The sequence below is a fragment of the Leptinotarsa decemlineata genome, unplaced genomic scaffold, assembly GCF_025532065.1.
Source record: "Leptinotarsa decemlineata unplaced genomic scaffold, Ldec_3_MD MMD2_tig00000035_RagTag_RagTag, whole genome shotgun sequence".
Taxonomy (NCBI): Eukaryota; Metazoa; Arthropoda; class Insecta; order Coleoptera; family Chrysomelidae; genus Leptinotarsa; species Leptinotarsa decemlineata.
Genome location: NW_027412540.1, coordinates 18,376,963 through 18,403,581, shown reverse-complemented (window position 1 = coordinate 18,403,581; position 26,619 = coordinate 18,376,963). Strand labels below are relative to the sequence as shown.

The following is a 26,619-nucleotide window of genomic DNA, read 5'->3' as shown; positions in this document are numbered from 1 at the left end:
CTTGTATAAAGTTCTCCATTATAGTTTTTTATATTTTTCAGATTGTGGAAGGAAACAAATACCCAAAAAAGGTCGATAAAAAACTGAAAATTCTTATTTTTTTCATTCGAGTCAGTAACAAATTTATACCAACGATTTTGAAAGTGAAGGGTGATTATATATATCTCCGACAAAAAAAATATCTACCACTGATATTTCATTGTTTGAGGTCGAGAGGTATAAAATTGAAAATTTTATATTCTAATCGAATGATAATTATTGATGTTGCTATATATTTCAAATGAGACGAATAAATTTTGTGTCACCATGACTCATCAATGTTCCGCCTGAAATTTTCTTTTTAGATAGCAATTTTGCCTCCTCTCAATATTATGAAGATTCACCATTATCATTTTTTTCCGGACCCAATTGTCAAAAATGTACTACTCCATGATACTACTCATTTGAAAAATTCCTCAGCTACTGACATAAATGATCTATCAAGGAGATTGATGGAGAAAATATTGAAATACTAACTCCCATCTTACTGATATTTGCTATTTGTGCTTCAGTAACGGGGTAATTCCCGACTAAAATATCGAAAGTTCGTACCATCGTTAAAAAAGAGAAATTACTTGCTTGGACAATTTTCGGCCAATTTTGATTAAACCTCTGTAAGAAAAATTGATGGAAATATTTATGGAAAGACCCCCATACAATTATTTTGCGAAAAATTCCCTGTTTGATGATTTACAATTTGTATTCCGCAGGCACGGCTCAACAATTAAAACTTTTCTGAATGTCATATCAAATGCGGTATATGCATTCGAGAAAGTACTATGACGTTATTACCGTACTAAATTCATACCATAAAAAGTGGTGTGCAAAGAGATCTCACATCTACAAAACTTTACTAGAAATCCACAACAAAAAAGCCACTTTTCAAAAATTCGAATTATCATAACTATTCAACGCAACTCAGTATCCTATTGAGATGCCAATACCAAAGACAAATTCGTTGTATCTAGGAATGTATAGTGAATAGCCTGGGTCTTTGAAAATTTAGTTTTTTTAAACTATATTTGTTTTAATGTAGTTTCCACTTTTCAACTTCACGTTTTCTGCGGTTTCATTTCTACCGATGACTCATTCATGAACTTCACACACAACTCGTTTCATCTCCCGAAGCAAAAGGAAGCGTTTTCTATCAACAAGCCAACGAATGCATTTTCATCGAATGCACGAGGAAATGAAATCTTGGCTGGAAAGAGCCAGTGCTATTGCTTTCGAGTAAATATTTGCAGGGAACCTCAAAGAATATATTACCGGAGTCAAATACGAGGATACATTGAATCATAAAATGCAATAGTTGTTTTCATTGATGTGATGTTTTTTCAAGCATTCAGAAGATTATATAACTTGTTTGGAATAATTTTCGTACGGCACTGCAAGAGACAGATTAAGGCAAAAACGTTAGTCATTACTGAGAATGTAGTACCTACTATTTCGGAATTATAGAATCAACCCCTGATGATGAAATTTATCCGAGAGACCAAGGTATCTACCTGTAGTCTAATCAACAAGTTCAAAAACATGAAAAACAGAGATAAAGGTCCTAAAAATATGAGCGATAGCTCACCACCTCTAGAAAAATGTTTCTGAAGGATTCTGGTGCACGTAAAAAATTGTAATTGTTATTAACAAAATAAGATTTAAAAAAATGGTATTTAGTTTTTCATCAATAACTCAAAGAATATTAATATTTGAGCAATTTTGAAAAAAGCTCGTTAAAGAGGAGGAAATTTCCGATAAAAAAGTTTCAACTCCCGAAACTCTATCTCCATTATTTATAATTTTAATTTGACGTTGAAAATAGGGTTCCGCGCGGCTGTTACGGCATGCGCGCGCTGCCGCTAAAGAGAGTTTATCAAAACAAATAATTTTTTTTAACATACATTGTCATTTTGAAAATTTGAAAAAAATCTAGTATCTTCTTAACACTTGAATGAATCGAGTCCCGTAAAAAAAAGTTTTATCACCATTTTTCAAAAAGTTATTCAACTGTTAATTAACAAATTTTTTCCCAATCTCCGTTGGCATAAATAATGGGATAAAAGGTATAAATAATTGGCCTATAAATTTTAAACTTCGTGGAGCCCTTTTGATATATATACTTCATACGATCCTGCGATAAAAGTTCATAAAAATGTATTAATTTGTTAATTATGATTTTTTATAACTATTGCAAAATGAAATACCTAAAAATTGTTGATGAAAATTTTTTTCAATTGATATTTAGCTATGTCTGTTTTCACATTGAACAATGGCAGTTATATTAACATAGGATATCAATTTTTTACGTAATTTGTTTATTAAATTGTTTTAAACAAATACAGAAATTCAAAATTTTTGAAATTTTTTTTTTGCTATTTTGTTGTCTAGAGATAATGATGGTTGAAAAATTTGTTTTCCCTAATTTTAATTTTTAATTGTTTAAAATCGATTTTTTTTATATTTCGATTGTTTAAATAATTATTTAAGAAATAATTTTGCTTTTAAAAAATCATAACTTACACTTTTAAATAGTTTGGCATGAAAAAAAATATTTATTATGCAATTGTTTATTAGTTAGTGTAAAATATAGCAAGAACCTGGTAATCGACATGTGTATGAGTATATGACAGGACTCAATGAGTGTAACCTCAGCTTATCTATCGCTGACATCGATAATGCAGGGCGGTTGATACAACATAGACTCGTCATGTTTGAATAATGTTTTTTCCGTTAACCAGCTATCGCACCCCTGAGAACGACAACCCTCAGAACTCGATACTTGTGCGTGCTAGGGACTAACGGGGTCTTACCTTTTAATGTGTGATTCCTAACACGGTTGGGCGACAGCGAGTGAAAATCGAGCGTACAGCCTGGGGCTTGAACCATCGATTCAACATCGGCCAATTGACTGAGTGAACAAAGCACCCACGTCGAACCGCCCGGTCGGTAGCCGGGCGGTTCGACGACGATACACTACAGTTCTATAAAATAATCAGATGCTTCAAATTGCTGATACTATTCTAGAGAACTCACTTCACCACAATATCTTGCCATGATGCAAAAACAGTATAATTTTCAATGGGGTGTGTTTCAGTATGACTTCTTTACCTTTCTTTTTTTGCATTTCATTATTGCTGCATCTGTGGTATGGTTCAGACGAAAAACATTTTTCTCTGAAAGAGAAAAATGTGTAACGAAGTCTTTCAAAAAAAATGCGGCTAGGCTCGGACAAAACTTCAGCTTGTAAACATGAGTAACCTGCACTGTCTCGATTCCTAAAAGATAATTATCACCTATCTGGAAGTGCATGGAAAAACACTGATCACAATAGGTAAGAACAGTGCAGGAGTTGCAATGAAGTCTAATGAGCTGATTTGGGAGAGGGGACCAAAACCCGTCCAACAAAAGGACCACTTGGAACTGTAAACATCATTGAGGTTCGCAGGCTACATAGAAGACTTTTGGCATTTAATTCCTTCCTTTCTCAGGTCATACTTGATGTAGTCAGGAGGCACGAATGTATTTTCGTCTTCTATCCATTCATTTATTCAAGGAGAACACACTGATTAACTTCATTACATATTTCCTTATTTCAACTCTGTCAGCTATTCTATCTTCATAAATGTCGGAAGGAAGAGTGTTATCAATCGTATCATTTCAAAGTGACAATCTCACAGAAATCTGAAATAGTTTCAATATTATTTTCATCAAATATCGATCAGTTCCATTTAAGTAGTTCATCTAATCTGTTAGAATCAATGACCACCTTCAGTAAAAAAAAATAGTCGGCTAAAGATTCCGGCGTACCTCAGTATGTCGTAGCTTGGAGTAAGGACCTACCTAGCGAAGTTACTTTTGATAAATGCCAATGCTCCACCGCTTACTGTGATTTTCATTTCGATCAACCTATACCAACCCAACTCAGGCTCTAGTAATGTTCCAAGCTCTCTGTTGAATCCAATATCCAAAAAAGGAGTTCGTTGAACCCTTATGAGTCGAAAGGATTTTGCTGTGCTAAAATTAACTGATCAGTCACTGTAACTTGATAAAATTTTTCAATATATTGGTTGAAGGATAGCAAATCTTGTTGTAACACCTTCACGGGAATTTGAGTACATGTGGAAAGAGGCAACTAGCTCCAAGGAGGTGAGTATACATATCTATATTGGATAGTTCGGAATAAGCTTAACAATTCTTTGAGCTAATTATGCTTTTTCTCAGTACTTTACGGAAATTGACTGATTATCGATATTTCTGAAACAACTGATGATGATAACCTTTGCTCAACCATCTACCAAGATTATGGCTCGGATATTTTTCTCCAGTATTGTTCATCTGCATCTCACTAAGTTGATCTTGTTTTCTCAGTCCACAATTTTTTTTGAAGACTTATAAATTCAATAGTTAACTTTGTCTACTTCATTACCACTTTTGGAAAGAGAAATTATTAACCCTTGTTATTTGAACTATCGGTAAACTTTTTGAATGGAGAGTATCATTGGAAAAGTGTATGAACCCAGAGTAGTACAATCAAGAAACGTAACCTTCATTTTCGATGAGAATCCACTATGTATGATTTACGACAATGAATCTCCAACGTTCTGTATTAATCCACAATAACACGAAGTTTCAGAATGTCCGTTTCCTGTTGAATCCCAGTACAAATAGGAGTTTGCTGTGACAGTTCGGTTGTTATAAATCACTTGCAATGGGACTTACGTTTTGATCATACAATCATGGTGTTAAGAAATCGTAGAGCACTATACAGGAACTGGTATACTGATTATGAGATTCACTAGACTGAATCGCTTTCAATAAAACGACCTAACTATCAATTAATGATTATTTTCATGAATTTTTCGGTACAAAGGTATTATGTATTTGAGGATACCAAGTTTAGATTCTTTGTACTTCAAAATCAAAGAGCTTCAGGATGGAGGGCTGAATCGAAAAAAAACTATCAATCGAGAGCACTTTCAACTAATATCTCAATTCAGTTAGATGATGCATTTTTGAAAATTCTTATTTTTTTCATTCGAGTCAGTGACAAATTTATACCACCGTTTTGAAAGTGGAGGGTGATTCTATATATTTCGACAACAAATACTATTTTATCTACCACTGATATTTCATTTTATAAGGTCGAGAGGTGTAAAATTGAAAATTTTGTATTCTAATCGAATGATAATTATTGATGTTGCTATATATTTGAAATAACTTCAACAGACGCGCACGAGGCGCGCCGCGCAATAGCAACCTCAGCTAGAGCCGCATACCTTGTCGGATATGTCACATTTGTGCTACAAACGGTCAAATTTGAGCGCATGCATTGCCTCTGCTTGCTAATGTGGTAGTTTTGCATCACCGATTCATGAAAAGCCAGCCACAGGATGGTACCACGATAAACAATAAAGCCTATCATAGGGGAGCCCAAGCGGGGATTTCAGGATTTACTAAGGAGCGACAGATTAATATACAGGGGGATACATTGTACTCGGTTAAGTACCTCCACCAAATATGAGCCTCATATGTATAAGGCCGCCCATGAAAGATAAAGGATCAGATTAGTAAAAAAAATGATCATCAGAAATTCTCGAGCGCGTCAGATTGAGGTAGGGTGAGTTAATTACATGCTAAAAAGTGTATATTCCAGTAATATGACAATTTGAGAGTGATGTAAAGAAAGGGGAGGCCAGCAAAGTTGTAAAGAAATAACGTCATTTCGACATTCTCGAGCGTGGCTAATTTTTTTTCATTTTGAAGGAAATAATTCAAGGATCCCGAAAAATATATAATCTGACGATTTAGGCAACTCGAAATAACAAAAATTCTTCGATAAAGTTTTATGCGTGCACCTGTGTGAAACCTATATTTTCCTCTCCATGTGTCTATTCCTCTTTCACTTTTTCTCTATCTATTACTCTCTTACTCCGGCTCCACTCTGAATTCTATTGCCATGACGCCATCACAGCTGATCACAGAGACTCGTTCGTGATGAGGATGAAGATGATGATCAATTAATCAATTCGTAAAAAAAATATTTTTGAGCATTTTTTAAAAATTATTTTCTTATAAATACAAGTATTCTATTTAAAAAACATACAATTATTTATTTGCATGGCATTTCCTGAGCTTTTCAAATAATTAAGTTCAATGATTTGAAAAAATTAAAAAATATATTTTTTTTGTTAGATTAGGCGAATCCCTAATATATATATATATATATATATATATATATATATATATATATATATATATATATATATATATACAGTGTGTCAATTTGAAAACTTCCCACCCTCAATATCTCCCTTCCAGTACATAATATGAAAAAATGGTCAGACAGGTCAACTTTATTTGCAAGGGGGACACTCTGAATGAATATTTTCAACCCTCGGGGTTCAACCACCTAGGAGGGGTGGATGTTACCCTCAGAATTTCAAATGGAAAGGGGGGTCAAGTGGCACATCATTTTGAAGGGCATTCAATTCTCTTGCCAATGATACCTTTTTCATTAGTTTTTGATGAGCAGTTTTTGAACAATAACGTTCCAAACGAACGGTGATTAGAAGTGAATAAGAATAAATGATTAAAACTCGCCCGCACTAGATGTTTGGTATTCAGGTTGGTATTCAAAACAAATGATTGTAATGGACTATTGGAAAAGGTGAGCATCGTACTAGGTAGCATCGTTCCAACCCTTGAGTAATATTCGAATTCGTGGATGTGAGAGGAATGTAGAACTACTTAGTTAACGAAATACGCATCGAGTGCAAACAAAAAATACTAAATTGCAAAAAACAAATTTCAACCATCTTGTTACGCTTTATCTGATAATATGTTCAAAATGTTGTCCATTCTGCTCTAAACAGTAATACAGTCTGTTTTCGAACTCCTCTCGAACATTTTGGAAAACTTCACCACTAATTGACCGGCATGCTGCTGTAATTCGTCCTTTGAGGTCATCCATATCAGTGGGCTGTGTTTTATAAACGACAGATTTGAGATATCCCCAAAGAAAAAAATCTAATGGAGTCAAATCCGGTGATCTCGGTGGCCACTCAATTGATCCCCTTCTGCCAATCCATCTCTCCCGGAATCGCTCGTTCAACCATTGTCGGACGGGGCGAAAATAATGAGGTGGCGCACCGTCCTGTTGGAAATGTAACAAATCTTCCTGCAACAGTAAATTACCGTGTGCATCAATTTGAGTTTCGAGCTCGTGAGTTATAAGTGGATCGATAGGTGCTTGAAGCATATCTAGGTACAGATCACCATTCAAGTTTTCTTCAAAAATAAAGGTCCGATAATGGCATTTCCAAGAATACCAGCCCAAACATTAACTTTTTGTGGATGTTGTGTATGTCCTTCTCGAAAATTGTGAGGGTTTTCGTCACTCCAATAGCGACAATTTTGCCTATTAACATTGCCATTCAGGAAAAATGAACATTCATCACTGAAACAGATATTGAACAGAAGATTAGGTAAAGCATTGATTCGAAGAGTCATGATTTCACAGAATTCTATTCTTCTGTCATAATCATCCTCATGGAGCTCGTGGAGAATCTGCATTTTATATGGATGAAATTTGTGCATTTTCAGTGCTTTCCTTACAGTCTCGTGTGACATTCCCGTCTGTTCTGCTACTGATCGTAAGGAGCTAGTCGGCTCTGCAGCAAATGTTCCCAACACCTCAATTTGAGCATCCTCATTCAGTACTCTGGGGTTATTCCTTTTTTTATTCTTCACCGAACCAGTTTCGGAAAACTTTGTCACCAAATCAAGCACATACCGGTGACTTATATTAAGATTTGGATTTCTTTCATTAAAAAGAGATGCCGCCCTTCGTGCGCACTTGCCCACCTCTCCATAAATAAAAATTATTTCAATTCGGTCTTGGATAGTGTAAACCATTCTTACAATTTATACACTTTCTAAGGTATCGCTGATCAGCTCAACAAATGAAACTGAAATGATAGTACTACCAAATGGCTTGAATGCGATGAACACCTTTTTTGCTCAAAAAACGATACTTTTTATAGCAGAAGTAACAAAAAAGGGATAAGAGTTTTAAATCCGATAATAAACCCAAATGAAAGTCACCGAAATCAGATAACTAATTAATGTAAATTTTTTGAGGCTTGTCTAATTTTACCCCTGATGGAAAGTTGAAAAGCTGACCCGTCATCACAAGTTTTACTTATAAGAGAGTCAATAAATTGTATTTCTTTGCATACTAACTTGATAACCAGGCATTTTAGTATAGGCCAATTCTAATTACTTCTATTAGTTTAGAACTACATTTTCGGATACTGCTGATCGGAAAATAATAAATGAGGGCACCGTCGGCAAGCGAATTGAATGCCCTTCAAAATGATGTGCCACTTGACCCCCCTTTCCATTTGAAATTCTGAGGGTAACATCCACCCCTCCTAGGGGGTTGAACCCCGAGGGTTGAAAATATTCATTCAGAGTGTCCCCCTTGCAAATAAAGTTGACCTGTCTGACCATTTTTTCATATTATGTACTGGAAGGGAGATATTGAGGGTGGGAAGTTTTCAAATTGACACACTGTATATATATATATATATATATATTATATATATATATATATATATATATATATATATATATATATATATATATATATATTACTTTGCGCGATTACATTTTTTTTCTTTTCACTTTAAACCCTTACGTACAACCACCCGCATCATGCAAACGATCAGATTAACAAACGAACATTATTAAAAATACGTAGGACATTGATGCTATCAATATCTGACGCGCTCGAGTATGTCCATGCAACATGATTAGATATTTAAAAATCTATAACCGCTTCCCCCATCGATGAAAATGTACATATTACATAACATTTTTTTCTTCTTATCATCTAAGCTTTGCAACCTAATATGTCTCTATGACGCTCCAGTGAATCCCCATTTTGCATCGTTGGCTCCTCTACTACTACAAATAATTGAATGCAGAAGCGATGACGGTTTCAGTTCTTGTTGTCTTTTAGAATAAAACAATACTACTCTGTTCAAAAAATCAGTTGAATTTTCATTTTTCTTGAAAAATAATATGATTTTGTTTTATCCCTTTCCATTTTTTCCTTCAAAGTATTCTCTCTCAGATATAATCCACTTGTGCCAGCGTTTTTTTCAATCCTCGAAGTAGTTCTGAAATGCATTTTTTGTTATGTTCTTGAGTTCTCTCATCGATTTGATTTTCATCTTTCCAATTATTTCGATACGCCGTCCTTACATGGGTCTCTTCAATACTGGGAACAAAAAAAAGTCACAGAGGGCCAAATCTGGTGAATACAGGGGCTGAAGTACGATAACGGGTTGTTTCTGGCAAAAAAATTACGATCAGGCAATGACGAGTGAGCAGGTGCATTATCGTGATGCGAAAGCCATGAATTGTTTTTCCAGAACACCAGACTTTTTCTTCGTATTGCTTCCCACAATAGCGCAAAATTTTACGATAATACACCTTATTGACCGTGTGGTAAGAACTCTTGATGAACACGATAATCGAAGAAAATAGTGAGTAAAACCTTGACATTTGATTGAACTTGGCGTGCTCTTTTGGTCTCGGCTCTCCTGGACTCTTCCATTGGGACGATTGGACGTTGGTTTCGAAGTCATAACCATATACCCATGATTCGTCACCGAATTATCTGAATGAACAATTCGTTCAGATCAGTCTCAATTCTCTAACATTGTAGGTCAATGGACTGACACCTATCAGAAAATAACTACCCCTCTGGTTAATACCACGAAGGGGATTACATCCGACAGGTGTCAGTGCAGGATTCTTCACAGAAGTAATTCCTGCATATGCTGTTGGCGATAACACTGCGGGAATCGATTTTCAATAATTGATTGGCCACTCGTCATCAACATGAAGTCGATGATTTCCATGATTAAAAATCAAATACCTTTCAGGGTATCAATTTTCGAACTAGGCTGGAGCGAACGACAAATAACATACTTGTCATCGATCCATCTGCCCGTGAACGAGGTCACCAATGAAAAAAACTACACTGTAAGTTAATGGACTGAGACCTATGAAAAACTACTTTCCTGATTAATAACACCACGAAGCGAGTTTGAGGGCCTGAACGAATTGTTCTTTTAGATAATTTGATCTATAGCCAGACTTCAAGTATATCCCTTTACTATATGTGAAATTTCGTCACCAGTTATGACCCTTTGAGGCAAATCTGGATCGTCGTTGATGTCATTCAACAATCCCAAATTGATGTTCATGCGACGGTTCTTCATGCTCAAAATTTCGGAAAAAATTGCATGGTATGAGCCAACCCAAATGCCGATATCCTCAACAACTTCTCTAATAGTGATTCGACATTTTTCTGGCTCTGAGTACAATCATGCCATTGTCAAAATTTCAAGTGTTTAATGATCTCCAGGTTTTTGTTGAAGAGATATATTCAATAATCTTCAATAATCTTTTGTTTTTGGAGTTTTCTGCGAATTCCAAAACTTCTTTTATTTTCTTCACATTGATGTTTGGGCTAATAATGGAAAATCCGTTTGCTAGCTGAAATTTTCATAGACGATCTTGAAAATAAAATTTCTGATAATCAGTTGAATAATAGTTTCCTATACTGGTACAGATAGGTAGACGATATCTTAGTCTGTTTTAGTGATACAGGTAGACAAAGTTGGTCAATTTAGTCGAATTTAATAATTTCTTGCAACCATCCATCAAATTCACCACTGAAATGATGGTGAATATTTCAATGAATTCTCCAGACGTGACTTTCACGACTTTTCAATTTTCAAAAAATGATGCAATAGAATAAAATTATTAGTCATTGAGTAGATAGAATTTGAAAAACCTTACCCTTGAAGTCTTCTTTCCAGTATAGTATATGGAAAATCGAAAAACAATAATATTTGCTATGATTTTTATTGCGTATCGTCCAACCCATGCTACGAGCTGCACGTTGAAAGGTGAGGCCTCGTTAATCTTCAGCACCAGCTGGTTAGCGGAGATATTTTCAACAGAAACGTTATGGAAATCATTTGCATCAGGAAGTCTGGTTATACAGGGTGTTTCAAATTCGATTCTCACCATTGGGATCTCGGAAACTATGAGAGATACGAAGATGGTTAAATTGGGGCAAAAATGCGCATTCATCTTCTGACCATAAACTTAATTTTTCAGTGTACCCCATAAGAATGTATCCATAACACTTGAGTCTGGAGACCTTTCTGGCCACCTCACCGGCCCATTATTCCCTATCCATTTATCATCAAAACTTTCAGTCAGGTTATAAGATACTCGTCTGGTAGTGTGTGGTGGAGCACCATCATGTTGAAACCAGATGTTGTTATAGTTAGCCAAAGATAGATCATCCTAATAGACTTAGAGAATCGACATTAAAAACTGGTGAAAGCTTTCTCCATTCAGAATTTCGTCAAATAAATGAGGACCCAAAATTCTATCTTTGTAAATTCCTGCCCACACGTTAATACTAAATCGCACTTGAGGTCGAATTTCTCAGAACTGCCTGGGGTTGCTTATGCCCCAAATTTGTTCGTTATTTCGGTTGAATATCCCAAAATTCGTAAAAGTACTTACATCTGTCCAAATTATATTTTCCAGGAAAACAGGATAATCAGGTCTTCTCATTTGCCAATTACAAAATTCTAATCGCCTTTCGGGATCACCTGGATGCAATTTTTGAGATATGTGTATTTTGTAACATTTTTAACCGCTTTTTTTGAGATGTCTTCAAGCACTTGTATGACAAATATTCATTTCAGAGGAATTTTGACGTGTAGATATTAATTTTTGTTGAGAAGGACACAATGTCTAACTCAACTCAATTATCAAATTTTATTTAGTTTCCTGGTCCATTATGTTTCCGTATTTTTTCCTCGGCTATTCAAATGAACAAACAAATGATCCAATAATTTCAACATAGTTCGATGTGGTTGTCGTCTTTCGGGATACAAGTTTAGTTACATTTCTGATGTCCTAACACTGTTTCTATTGTATTTGTAATGAATTTGTATCATATATCTTTTTTCTTCATTCGTGAAAGCCATATTTCGCCAAATATTCAATGACTTGTACAATAACAAAATGTTATTGAGTGTAACAAATTGAAAGTCGAATTGAGAAACATCAAAGTTGAAGCCTAGTATGATAAGAATAAATAACTTAGGATGATACATCATTGAAAAGGTAAAATCTGGTTCTATTAAAAACCCATAAAGAAAAATAAAGTTGATGATGGTGGCCGGAAGACAAAACGTTGGATAGCAAATCTGAAAACACCATTATGTAGCAGGAAAAACGTGGCAACGTGGAAGTGCAATTCATTTTCGAATATTTCGAGAAACAAAGCCAGAAAAAAAATAAAAACCATTTTCCGAAATTTCGGTTTTTTCTGAATATCTCCAGATATGTTCGGAATTTCAGAACTTTCTCAACGGCATATTGTTAGTCAGGTAGATGCTCAACTTTGTCCCAATTTAACCATCTTCGTATCTCTCATAGTTTCCGAGATCCCAATAAAGAGGATCGAATTTGAAACACCCTGTAGATATATAACAGCTTCTGCTGAAAATCTGCCTTTAATTATTCTAGGTTTTTCCAATATTGTATTTGATAAATCGACCCCATTCAATATTATTATTAAATGCTTAAATGTAAACAATATATGTGTGCTATATACAGGCGCCATTTTAGATTTATTTAATAGATCGCTAAAGTACGTCCACCGACATACATTATTTTTGAATTCAACATAAGTCACTGTCTGATGTGTACTCCCTTCAGCTTTCAAAAACAGTCTAGTAAAGTTTTGCGAAATTTTAGACATTTCTACTTGGAAGTTATATTTAACTTACCACCATCTGGTAGATTGCATCAACTATATTGTACATTTCTTCTCTTGTGATGAAACCATCGTTGTCTACATCGTAAAGCCTGAATGCCCCTGTAATAAAATAGTGAGTGTCAGTAGATTTTTGAGACTGGGATTTGAGTCAAGAAATAATAAGAAATTGAAAATGTGGATAATTTCTTTCTGCTGAGAATTACGACTATATTATATCTGGAAAGTCGTGGAGCGATTAATGGAAATGAATGGAGGAAAAACTTGATTGGGAGTATAACTTTATATTTAATAAAAATAAGATGTTTCGAACTGACATCCACCAGTCTCTTAATAATGAGCAAATCTACGAATACAAATCCACTTGTTTATTGCGAATAATTTTTGGGGCAAGTCTACTAATTTTTAACCTGATGCAACAATTCTAAATTTTGCGTTTTAGAAACATAGACTTTCGATTCCAAATAACCCCACAAGAAAATCTAGTAGCGTAAAATTTGGAGATCTTAGGGGCCACTCTATCGTTCCGTGTTTACCAATCCACCTCCTAGGAATACAGTTATTCAGAAACTCGCGAACATCACGTGCATAGTGCGGGGATGCACCGTCATTTTGCAACCGTATGCTTCCATCTGATAAGTTGTGATTGTTGTCGGTAGGGAAAATATTGGCGATGAAAGGTATAAGTTAATTTTTTTAAATTCTTACTATCGCTCTCCTGTGACATTCGAAAAAGGGCCACAAATTCTGTCTTTTATTATTTCAGCCCTACATTGACTTTCTACGGATGTTGAGTGAGTCCCTCAATCATCCATTGAGGATTATCCCTGCTTCAATAGATTTATTCTGGTTCTACGAAATTCAGGTTCTAGGACGTCAGGATCATGCGCATGATATAGAGCGTTCTGGTTTATTAAGGATAAGTTCGGATTGATGAATCCTCTGTTCTGGTTTCGACTGCGAAATGATCGTAAACTGTCTTGAACCGCCCCGAATCGTAAGGTTTGTTCTGGTTCCAACACCCGAAACTGTTTAGAAACTGCGCAATACATGATGCGTACAAAAAAAATCTCAAACAGTCCGAAATAGTCTCGGACACTTGTCTGAACCAGAACGCTTTTGAGGAGACCACTGTGCCATCTGTCGTATATATGAAGAGATGAAGACGAGAAAATACTATTGATCATGTCCGTTTTGTTATGTAGCGTATCCTTATAGTCAGTTCAAATGTTATCTATCGTCAATAATTAATTATTCAAATCAAATGAATAAAGAAACATTCTAGCAAATAGCCCAAACAAATTTGCACAGCAGCAACGAGAACAGTTCTCAACAGTTCAGCCTCGAGAGCAAGAATGATTCAGGACGGTTCAAAACAGTTTAGGATCATTTCGCAGTCAGAACCAGAACAGAGGATTCATCAGTTCGAAACTATCCTCAATAAACCAGAACACTCTATATCAACCGCCCATGATCCTGACGTCCTAGAACCTGAATTTTGTAGAACCGGAACAAACTTGTACTTGCTCTCGAGTGAACTGTCGAGGACTATTTCCGTTGCTCATGCGCATTCATGTGGAAATTTGTTTGGGATACTTTCTAGAATGTCTTTTTATTTATTTGATTTAAATAATTGATGATTGAGGTTAGATAACGTTTGAACTGACTACAAAGATACGCTACATAACAAAATGGACTTGAACAACAGTATTTTCCCGTCCTGCGATAGGTGGCACAGTGGTCTTCTCAAAATGCGTTCTGGTTCAATCAAGTGTCCGTGACTATTTCGGACTGTTTGAAATTTTTTGTTTGTACGCATCATGTATTGCGCAGTTTCCAAACAGTTTCGGATGTTAGAACCAGAACAAACCTTATATCTGCAGTCTTGACGATTCACTCAATCATTCAGGAAAAAAACCTCACGAAAAAATAAACTTTGTTCAATAAAACGTGGATTGTTGTGACATAAATTCTGTATCATTTGGCAGAATTCTATACAGCGATCGGGATCATCTTCACTTAGTTGTTGACTCTATTTGTATTTTGTACTCCTCTACTTCCGGAATACGTGATACAGAACGTTAAGGTATGCCATTATCTCATACAATTTGCCGTGAAGTACTGTGAGGATTATTCTTTACACTTAATAGAACATCAAGTTCAACATTATCTACATTATCTTCTATTTCAGGATATCCAGCATTCGGAGTATGTTTGACATGACCAGGTTCTCTGAACTTTTTTCAATTTCACTAACTGTTGAACAAGTGATAGGTCAGTTCGAATACATCGCATTAAACAAATCGTATGCTGAGTTCTGGTTTTATTTCCGTATCCAATGAAAATGAAAATTTCTATTCGTTGGCTTCCACTGGTATACATATAATTCACTTTTAACACCCATTTCACTCAGAATATGTGAAGAATATTTCACAAAACGTCTTGATATCTCAACATTTATATCCTCATGCGGTTTCAGACAACTCAATATATGCTTATTATTTCATTATTGCATAACGTACTGAAAGCAAAAATATAGCTAAATCATAGATTTGCCACAAATAATTATTGATATGTCATTTGTAAAAGCATACAAAAAAATGAAATAAATTGCAAGTACATTAGAAGAGACCGTCACCCACAACATTCTGAGTGAAACTCAATTATTATTCTATGGAATCATATGACAATGACGCTGTGACTTTTAAAAATACGGCAACATGTCTAGTGTAGTTGTGAGGAGGTCAGTCCTCACCACTACCATCACAGAAAATAGAGATTTCAGAAACTTCGTACCATTTTCATTCCAGAAATTTTTTTATGTTGAATAACAGTTTTTTGGATGACACAAGATTTCAAACTATTTGAAGATTTATTCATTCACCATAAATCTACAAACAAAAGCAATTCCTGGTTCATTCGATAAGTGAAAGGTGTATGTGTCTTGACATTTTCATTGACATTTAGTATTAAATGTCGTTGTAGGTTCAAAGGTCTTGTGTAATGCTGTAAATATTTTAATCCAAATTCGGGATGGAAGACGAAGGGGGGGAGGAAGACTCACTGGATCAGTTAGCAGTCCTATCTGATGTTTCGTCTGATAATCACGAAGTTGCTATTGCAAAATTGTTAAATGTAGATGAACCAACAAAACATGATGGACAGACTAAGCGAATCAAACACAAATCTAAAGTAAAGAAACACTATTATACTAATAGAGGAAAACCAGGTGAAGATTCAAGCGACATCAAGGTTGGAACTTCTCCTTTTCAATACCCTGAGGATCTGGCAATACTCGCCCATGACATATTGACGAAGGCCTGGAGAAATGATGAGAGAATCAAGCAGTTGAAAGTTAAATGTATTAATAAGTCTACCAAGAGAAAAAAAAGAGATTTTCAAATGTTGCACGTCAAGGATCCACCCAAAGACAGTATGAAAACAGTGTGTGACGTGGATCCACATTATTTTAAAATGATCGAGAGTAAACCAGAGAAGCTCAACATCAAAGATTACATTCAAACTTTACGAGATTCACTAAGAACAAAAATTGTTAATGGATATAGGGAAGACGATATATTACTAATGGACGAAAGTCTTCGATCTGAACATAAGATGCTTCATATTATTCAGGAAAATTATCAAAAATATGTTAATATTTTTGAGGAGTTTTTATACAGAGATCATATGTCTGCTATGCAGTTACTGAACGATTCTGAGATGGCAGCGGCTGAGGCTTACGAAGAGTATCTGGAGTACAAAAATGTTGCTAAAAAACTTTCCGCTTTAAGGTCGACTTTGTTCATTGCCGAAGAGAAATGGCGAAATATCAAAGTTTATCAAAAGTTTTTGTATACCGTCAGCCCTGCATCGTGGAAAGCTTCTCAACCAAAATACAGACGTGCAAGTTGTTTATACAAAGAAGAATCTGAGGACGACATCAATATTTTTGGAACATACAGAGAGTCAATTACATGGAGGAATATTTCCTTGGAAGACATTATCGACAACTTTTATAATGAATCAAGAACTGAACGACCTCCAGAAATCTATTTCACTGAACCAGATCAACTTTTGGATGTTTTTTCGCTTTCTCGAATCACAAAACCTGAATGCTTTACTACACTATGAGGAAATGAGGGTTCCAATGTTACAAGTGAAAGAAGGACTGGAAAGCTGTAAAAAATTTTTTGAAAACCATATCAAGTCCATGCAAGATTATATCGAAAAACTCCAAGTTTCGATTCTGTGGGAGGAAGAACGCGAATCTTACCTCAAAGACCTGATCATAAATCTTCTGAATAACCAATTCAGAAAAATTATCATGGATGAGGAGGTACTCAATTTGCAGATTTTTGTTGAAGACGTATACGAAACAAGAATTGGTGCGAATACGGCTAATCTCCAAATTCTGGATATGATGACGGAAATAGAAAACAAATATAGAAATGAGCTTCTTTATATGGATGAAACACCTAGCATAGAAGTATCAGTTTTAGAGCACACCTACTTCCAAGAAGAAATTAGAATAATGAAATTGGCACAAAGAGCTGCTAAACAATTCGCAGAGTTGGAAAAAATCATTCTTCGTGTGAAAAAATCATATGATCCGCCTTGGAAAAAACCTGCTGGCAAACAAGTGAAACAACGATCGCCCATTAAAGATACAACTGGAGATGTCGCTTCTCTCCGACACCTCACAACGACAGAAGATGAATATCTAGAGTATTTCACCGACTATTGCCATTCAACGGACGACTCCAAAAAATTGGAGATGGATATTGAAAGAGATTTACCGGAAGATTGTACACCTTCTTATTTCAAATCGATGTGGAGTCTTCCTATTCTGGAAGCAATCATTATTAGCAATGCATAAATATATTCAATCATTTTGATATAAAATATCCAGGAACACTTTTAAGTAACTTCAATCAATGTTTCATAAATAAAAAATAATAACGTGGTTTCCAGACTAATTAACTTTTCAGAAAACTGATTTGAAAAAAACTATATTTTCTAATGAAGGTTTGAATTTATTTTTTACGAAACTTCATTTCGTGACAATCTGGTATTTCGCTCACTAGAAGACTTCATTTATCAAATTCTCTCCTGACGTATTGGATGTCGTTAGTTCGGTATAGTTTCTATCGATTTTTCTTAATCAACCCATAGTGATGATGTTCCGGTGAGCTTCGATGTTGAAAGTCTTTTCCTGAATGAATAAACTCTTCAAATTGTAAGATTCAGGTTTGAAAATTGCCTTGACTTTAAAAATATAATGAAGATGAATGTCGCCTCTACAGTAGAACTTTCAAGATTATGTAGAGACCAAACCTATTTTCAATTTGAAGATGACTTTTATCGACATGCATTTTGTATGTCTATGGGTTCCCCTTCATATATCATCTCAACTGAAGTCACTCCTGTGAAAAGTAATACTGTCTTTCAATCTTCTGCTTGTTTGTCCAATTTACTTCTTTTTACAACTGAAACATGGGATAGAATAAACCGCACTATTTTAAATAAAATCCGTGACAATCTTAATGCTTTTTTGGAAGATATAATAACGAACAGAAACCAACAATTGTGTACACAATATTTGAAAAATCGGTCGATTTTTTTTCTTGATGTAATGTTGAAGGGATCATCAAATCAATTTGATTCGCTGATTCGCTATTTTGCTGAGGTGGTTTATATTTGACTCTCTATTTAGGATATTTTCTGATTGTAATATAAAAGACATTTCCAGAAACAATATTTCAGACTCATTTTCTTCAATTGTTTGAATGTTATGACCTTTTTTGGAAATGTAATTGCTGAGAGCCCATCTCTCAGGGTGTAATATACTATCATTTTTGTGAGGAGCAATCAGATCTTTGAGTAGTCTTAATATTTGACCAATATATTAACTTCCACAGTTGTTATTACATAGTATTGAGTATAATAATTTCGACTGGAACTTTATAGGAGATTTGTCTTTACGTTTTGAAATCAATTTATTGATTATAATTGAAAACTTTTATTTGTAACTAACATTATTGTAGTTTCGTCCTATAAGGATATTTTCAAACTCATGTATTAAACTGAAAATGATTGATTGCATTAGCCCTTACATAACAACACTGTAGGTAATAACAGAGGTATAGTTGAAGTAACCTTTATTGTGAATACTTAAAACTATCGGCATCTCAAAGGCCAAAAAACCAATACAGAGAAATAATGCCGCTGCGAACTAGTCCACGTGGACTGAATAATTGGCGGTTTGTATTGGATGATTTGTACCAACTGGGTTTTATGATTGGCTGAATAGTCATAAAATTAACTTTGAAGTCATGTTACGGTGACGAATAGAATGTGGGGATGAGTATCGCCGTTATGTCGTCAATGTTCAGTTCAGGAACTGATCGCGATGGTGGACAATGCGAAAAAGAGATACTATATAGTTGTTGTGAATGAGTAGTATTTGATTTGATTCATGTATTAATACCACTTTATAATGAATATGTGAGTTCTCTTTATGATCTTTTTTATTGAGATCTATTTGACAACTGGATAATAATTTACACTAATGATATCACGGGTGTCCCAAATATATAAATGTTATAACTCACTTGAGAAAAATAACTTTTTAAAAATTAATATTTATTGAACATGGAAAACAGATCTGTATCCCCAGAGTTGAGTAGTAACAGTATGACAACTTGAATACAACTAACTTTATTACGCCACGCAGGACGTTTTTATATGAAAAAATATCATAAAGTAAGCGTCCAGGTGAACAAAGAACAGTAAACGGCGCCTGGGATCTTTCTGGAACTGCGTAGGTGCCGGATGTTGATTCAGCTATGCTCTTGAGATGGTCACCTTAGAGATGAATGGTAGAGGTCAGCCATGGGCATATAACAACTCCCCTTTACCAAAAAAAGTTGGTTCCTTATGAAGCAACTTTTGGGCTGTAAAATACAAAAATATATTAGTAATCGTCTGATGTGATTTCCTCGTCCTCGGGAATCTCATCTTGAAAGCTAGGTCTTCTTCTTGGGAACATACTTGTAAAATGCTTAAAAGGCCTGAAGGGTCTTGGAGGCGGTGGTAGGTTGTTGACATCTGCAATTGCTAGGCTGCTGCGACGTCTTCTTCTTCATTTACAAAAGGTGTACAGAATTATTAACACAATAATTAGCGTAATGGTAAAGTATGTAAACCAAGAAATATGTTTTGTTACATATGGTTGATTTATCAAATCATCCAAGGTTTTGGAATACGAATCAAGTTTGTGTTTGGCAATTTCCAAATCATCGACATTCAAATCGTTCAATTTCAATGGCTTCAGTTTTGGAATACTTGATTTGTCCGGTAGGTTATTGCAACATTCGTATGGTATTAAGACTGGATGTGATCCATACGATATATTTGAATATTTCAAAAATCTGGAATCAGCTTGAATTTTTGTTACTCCAATAAAGGTACTGCATTCCATTTCAAGGGTTATGAGAGAGTTTTTGTTTATTTATTCCGTTTTCACTTTCTTTTCGGGACAGTTTCTAGTCACTTGTAAAGGTTCCGAGAGTATCACTAGCCATAGGTTCGTTTCAATTTTGTGCACTTTATAATTCTGACTGAAAAATAAGGAGCTCTGACAGTTGGTTGGAACGTTTTTCGTTTACTTGAAAATTTGGGCTTCACAAATTGAGTTTTGGTCAAACGGATATGCGAACATATTGTAACACAATTTAGTTTGGAATGTCAATGTCTTACACGCACTCATATCCGTGATTGGTATGAACATTAAAGAGTCATCGTCTTTCGCGATATATTGTGAAATTTGCAAAATATGATGTAGCCCTGTTCTATCATCAAATATTGGAATGGGGTACACATGGTACAGAGTATAAATTGGAGGTTCGGTCAATGGGATTTCGAGTACAAATATTAGGTTGTGCTCAGTTTGAAAGGCTTCTAATTCGATTATTTCGAGATATTGAGCTATTTTGTCCAATTTTGGTTGGAGAGGAAAGTTAATTCTTCTTAAATTTTGAGAAATTTCTAGTAGTACCTACATTTATTAAGTGATCAGGTGTTATGATGACGAGTGAATAATATTTAATCTTGCAAATGTAATTGAATCCAAGGCGTCATCAAAGTTTTCTTGAATAAATAAAAAACTTTCCATAAGTTTTTCACAAATTTCTATAAATTTCAATTTTGCTTCCACTTGTGCTATTCTGTCGTTCAGTTCTGTTATTGACTTTTCTATAACTCGAATGTCTTCATTAAATGTTTTTTCATCAATTTCCAATTTTCTTATTGTTGTATTGAAATTTTGAATAACAGAAGTAGTAACGGATATTTGATTTTTTAATAAATTCTCTAATTGATGTTCATCGTTATTTAGCCTGTTTATTGAACTTGTATAAAATTCGCCATCTGAAGCGTCGAGATTTCCAGTAATTGACTTAAAAATAGATCCAATGCCATTTATGAGACCACGTTTATTTCGTCTAGGGTGTTTTGCATCCATTGCAATTTCACAAAACTTATCTCTCAACGCTTGAGCTAGTTGTAAGATAAGCCCGGTGTGCGTTTTGACTTTAGAGCGAAATGTGCTCATGCTCTGACTGTAAATCGAGGTTATGCTGATTAATGAATCTAGAATCTTAACGTTGTTATCAAAGGCTTCTTTGATTTGGGAAATGTTTTTATTGACGAGTAGCGTCCATTTGTCGTTCGTAAGAATAATATTACCTTTTTCATGATAATATACGCCTACGTTATTGTTGATTGTTTCGATTTTGTATGGACTGGTTACAGGAAATGCTACTGTTCCGAGCAGTAGAAGTGACCTGAAAATAAATTTAATTTTCAGTATACGGTTTCATCCTATCAAAGTTCACTTTTGTTCTTTGATTTGTTTGCACATTTAGAAGTATTGCAGAGTTTTGAAAGAGTTGTTCAATTATGAATGGGCCGTTGAATTTATTTTGCAATTTGTCTTTTATTTGCGATTCCTTGACGTAAACTTTATCGCCTACTTTATAATTAGGTTTTTCTCCAGAAATATTTCTGTCGAAACGGATTTTAGCTTTTTCCTTTTTCCTTTCGATTTTTTCTCGTGCGACTTTGTAATAATGAGAGAGTTTGTTATTTAGGTCTCTCACGTATTTTGTAATAAGTTGTTCTTGATTATATAGTTTTTCTGGAGGCCTGCTTTCCGTGTGTCCGAAAACTAATTCATGGGGTGTAAATCCATGAGATTTGTTCTCAGAGTTATTATAACATATTACCGCGAATGAGTTTATTTTTGATATGTAAAATAAGTAAAATTCTTTGGTCTTGAATTGCCATGCGGTAAGCGGTATTACACGCACTTATGAACGTATTAAGAAAAATTTGATCACCGTCATATTCTGGGACAATTGAAAAAATTTCACTCAATTTATAGGGTTCAAGTGTGTGTACTGTGGGTGTAATAGTTCTTGACAACTTTTCCTATCATTCGAGACAGCTCATCAAAGTACCGATGGAAATATGAAATATAAAGTTTTTCAATGGATAACAATTTGTATTTTGAAGATAACTTTATCAAAAACCAATTACTTGAGGTTTTACAGAAAAAAACATTTCAAAAAGTGTATGCCCTTGAGATAATTGCTGAAAAGTATGGATACACTATACTGAGACTTTCCCTCTGTTTTTGTGTTTTCAATCCCATCGAGTTGATTTGGGGAAAATTGAAACAAAGCATCAGGCGTAAAAATAATTTTTCAAAATTTGATATAGCTAGTTGAAGAAGAAGTATCTGATATTACCGAAGAAGACTAGCAGAAAGGGATTAAAAAAGTAATTTTAGTTGAAGAAGACTATATGGAGATTGGACACTTCCATATTAATGGTGGAAATAAATATAATATGATTATTGTGATTCTTATATTATCAGAAATGTTGAATAACAGAATTAGTTAGCTCCATAACTATATTAATAAAGGGAAACTGTTGGAGGGTAGGTTGTAGTATATCGTTTACTTGAACTCAATATTGAGTATATGAATTTCGTTCACCTGTAACAATGTGGATACGCTAATTTGAAAACCGATGAGTGAACTGAATCGATTTGATCGGTTACGGGTGCAACCTGTTAAATGATGTCACGATGTTGGGGTTTAAAATGGACACCAATATGGCTTGGCACAATCATGTCGCTGGAATTGCGAAGGCTGCTTCTCAAAAGCTCGGAACAAACTTCCGAACCAGAGAACTGTACACACCTCAACAATTTTGATGCTTTATGAAGCCCAGATCAGACCTTTTTTGGAGTATTGTTCTCTGCCCTCGAACATACCCTGAAGCTGCTGGATTCCATCCAGAAAAGAGTAATCCGCTTGATTGGATACGTGAATATCTCTTGCAACCTTTATAGTCTGGGACATCGAAGAAAAGTTGGAGATTTGTCTCTCTCCTATATATACTTTCACGGGAAGTGTTCAAGTGACTTGGCACATTTGATTCCACCAAGAACGATACATATCAGTACTACGCGACGGACTGTGGCTACTCATCGTTTTGAGGTTCATATCAGTATACCTCGAACTTCACTGTTCAAGAACTCTTTCATCTGGAGAACTGCGTTTATGTGGAATAAACTTCCTGAAAACATTTTTCCAAATGGATTTAATCTCCAGCGATTCGAATCCAATGTGAATCTCTACTTTCGCACAAGCACCGCTCGAGAGCGCCTTAAGCATTTTCCTGTAGTGCTTGTGTTTTATCCTTAAAAAAATTAAGTTTTGTATTACATCTTGAAAAATTGACGCGAATTCATATTTTATCATATGTTTCTATATTGCAATGTATTATGTTCAGTACATTTTTTCATTAATTTTTTGGTGATAACTATACATAGGAGATACCAAAAAAGTATAATTGGATTAATTCCATTCTGGCAAACGTAATCAATATTTTTGAAAGAAAGTTATCTTTCGCAATAGATTTCCACAAAGTACCTTCGTCACTGCCCACGCAACTGAAAAGTTATTAAACATGATCAATTTCCAAGTGAATCTAATGGAAACTAACTAGTGTTAATATACACCAGGTTTAGAACACGTAAAGTGCTCACTGCTGATGTAATGTAAAATTGAATTTAAGTTATATTGGATGAGGAAATTGAAACCCTGTTTCAATAATCTCACACGTGTTCTCTCTCTCTCCTCTTATGCTATGGCTTGATTTGTGGCATCGTTTTCGATCTTGGTGGGTGTAGATATGAGCCAAATAGAAGATACTAATTGGAGCGCAACAGGAACATCTCGATAAACTTTACTGGCATGAATAATGAGAGAAGTTAGCTACAAATTTCGTAAATAAAAAAAAATATTGTTCCTCATAGTATATAAATCATTATGTACTGGATACAAAACTTGCGATTTACTATGCATGTTTCGTCATAATGGTTCAAAGGAAAACATGTCTGAAACATGTAACTCGACTGAGGGTTAATGTAATAAACTGAAAAGTAATAATTGTGTTACTTATTGCTATCATCGTTGCTTTCAGTAAAATGAGTCTTTATTTCATTCAGTTTCATCGAAGTCTATTGAGTTCGTCGTATATTTACAGGGTGTTCCTTAAACACATGCTAATATTCGAGGAGGTAATTTTTAGATCCATTTTAAGAAAAAACTTCCTATGGACGTATGTCCTAAACGCCTCAACTTTTGAGATACAGGGTGGCAAAGTTTTCAAAAATAATCAGTTTTTTAATAATAACTGAGATTATTTTGTAGACATCTATGGCATATTTGGTACATATGTTCCATGCCTCAAGGCGCATTTTCTGATGTACACAAATTTGTATTTTTTCAAACAGTGGCATCCCTACGGGTTTCGCATTGCATATTTTTGGAGAAAAAGTACTACGCCAATGCTTTCTTTTCAAAATAAAATCATTTTTAAAGTCCTCATTTATTTTTGAGAAAATTTGATCTTCTGGTATTTCTTTGTCCGACACATGATTTTCACTCAAAAAAATAAAAATCGACAGAAAGCAAATTAAGAAATTAGATCAATTCTAAAATGAATGAGAAACTGAAAATTGCTTCATAATGCATTACCAATTCCCTAATAATATTTGAAAACATAATCTGCAAGAAAATAAATTTTTCACAAAAACGAGTTTTATTTTATTTTGTGACAGTAAGTCTAAACGAATAGCACAAATTTGTTAATTAGTAATAATACCAAAACTGATTATAAAAATCGTTGGAAGTGGCCACCTGCACTTAGTATGCATGCTTCCGCCCTTCTACGCATGGAATTACGCACCTGTTCAAATATTCCCGGCGTATTTCGTATAGTTTCACACGAGGCAACTATTCGCTCTCTTAAATCTTCTAAAGTATTAACGGGAGTTTTATACACAAGAGTTTTAAGGTGAACCCATAAAAAATCTAAACTGTTGAGATCGGGGGATCTTGCTGGCCATTGCTGAGGTCCTCCGCGACCTATCCAACGATTAGAATAAATTGTATTTAAATGGTTTCGGACAATTACACTGAAATGAGCAGGGGCGCCATCGTGCATGTACCATATTCGATTCCTTAACGCAAGTGGCACATCTTCCAATAACCCAGGTAAGTCTTCTTCGAGAAAGTGTAAATAAGAACGACCATCAAGGCGTCCTGGTAGAAAAAATGGGCCTATTAGATGATCACCTATAATTTCTGCCCATACATTAACCGAAAATTGGTGTTGGAAATGGGTTTCGGTTATTGCATGGGGATTTTTTTTCAGCCCACACATGATTGTTATGGAAATTTTGAATGGCATTCCGAGAAAAATTTGCTTCGTCTATGAACAAAATTTGTGTCTCAAACTGCGGATTTAGTGCAATACTTTGTAGATACCACTGACTGAAGTTCACACGCTGTGGAAAATCTCTGGGGAGTAATGCCTGCACTCTTGAAATATGGTATGGGTATAACAAAAAATCAACCAAAATACGCCAAACAATTTGATGACAAATATCCAGAGTTCTGGCGATCTTCCTCGTACTCGTCTCAGGATGTTCCTCAATTTCTTGCAGCACCGCTTCCTCAATTTCAGGAGTTCTTACTACACGAGGTCTAACTTCCGGAGTCCCTTTCTTGAAACTACCAGTTTCCCCAAGTCGACGATGAATATTTGAAAAGGTTTGGCTATCTGGTAAGGCACGATTAGGTAATCTTTCCTGATAAATGCGCCTGGCTTCTGTTGCATTACCATCGGCAAGGCCATATACGTAATGCATTTGCGCCATTTCCGCATTCGTATAATTTACCATATTTACTGATATTCAGAAAAACAGCGGACTACCAAAATAACTTCAATAACACTTCAAAATCAATCAAAACACGCTGTGACAGTTTTTAACACCAACATCTTACTTTAAACCAACATCAATACTAGCTACTGACGTTTGTACATACAGAGAATTCGTTTTTTATTGCTATGGTGGGTACGCTGTTTTTTCTGCTTTTAATCTTTAAAAGAAATCACATATCGACAAACTCCATATTTCCAAAAGGTGCAGTAAATAAATTCTGCTACACGTTATAAATTTATGTTTTCAAAAATTATTAAGCGGTGCTGTGTTATGACGTAATTTTAATTGAGAACAGTGCATCTGACAACAAACAAATACCTTTTAGATCCTCAATTATTTTGCAACA

The 26,619-nt window shown here is 34.9% G+C and overlaps 1 protein-coding gene across 1 annotated transcript in view; it reads right to left on the bottom strand.

Moving 5' to 3' along the window:
* Positions 1 to 26,619, bottom strand: part of LOC111509302 (frequenin-2) — a 328,404-nt gene that overhangs the window by 6,688 nt on the left and 295,097 nt on the right. The window contains exon 6 of the mRNA XM_074171976.1: positions 12,927 to 13,015. Within this exon, the coding sequence (XP_074028077.1) occupies positions 12,927 to 13,015 (89 nt within the window). The remainder of the gene's footprint in view (positions 1 to 12,926; positions 13,016 to 26,619) is intronic.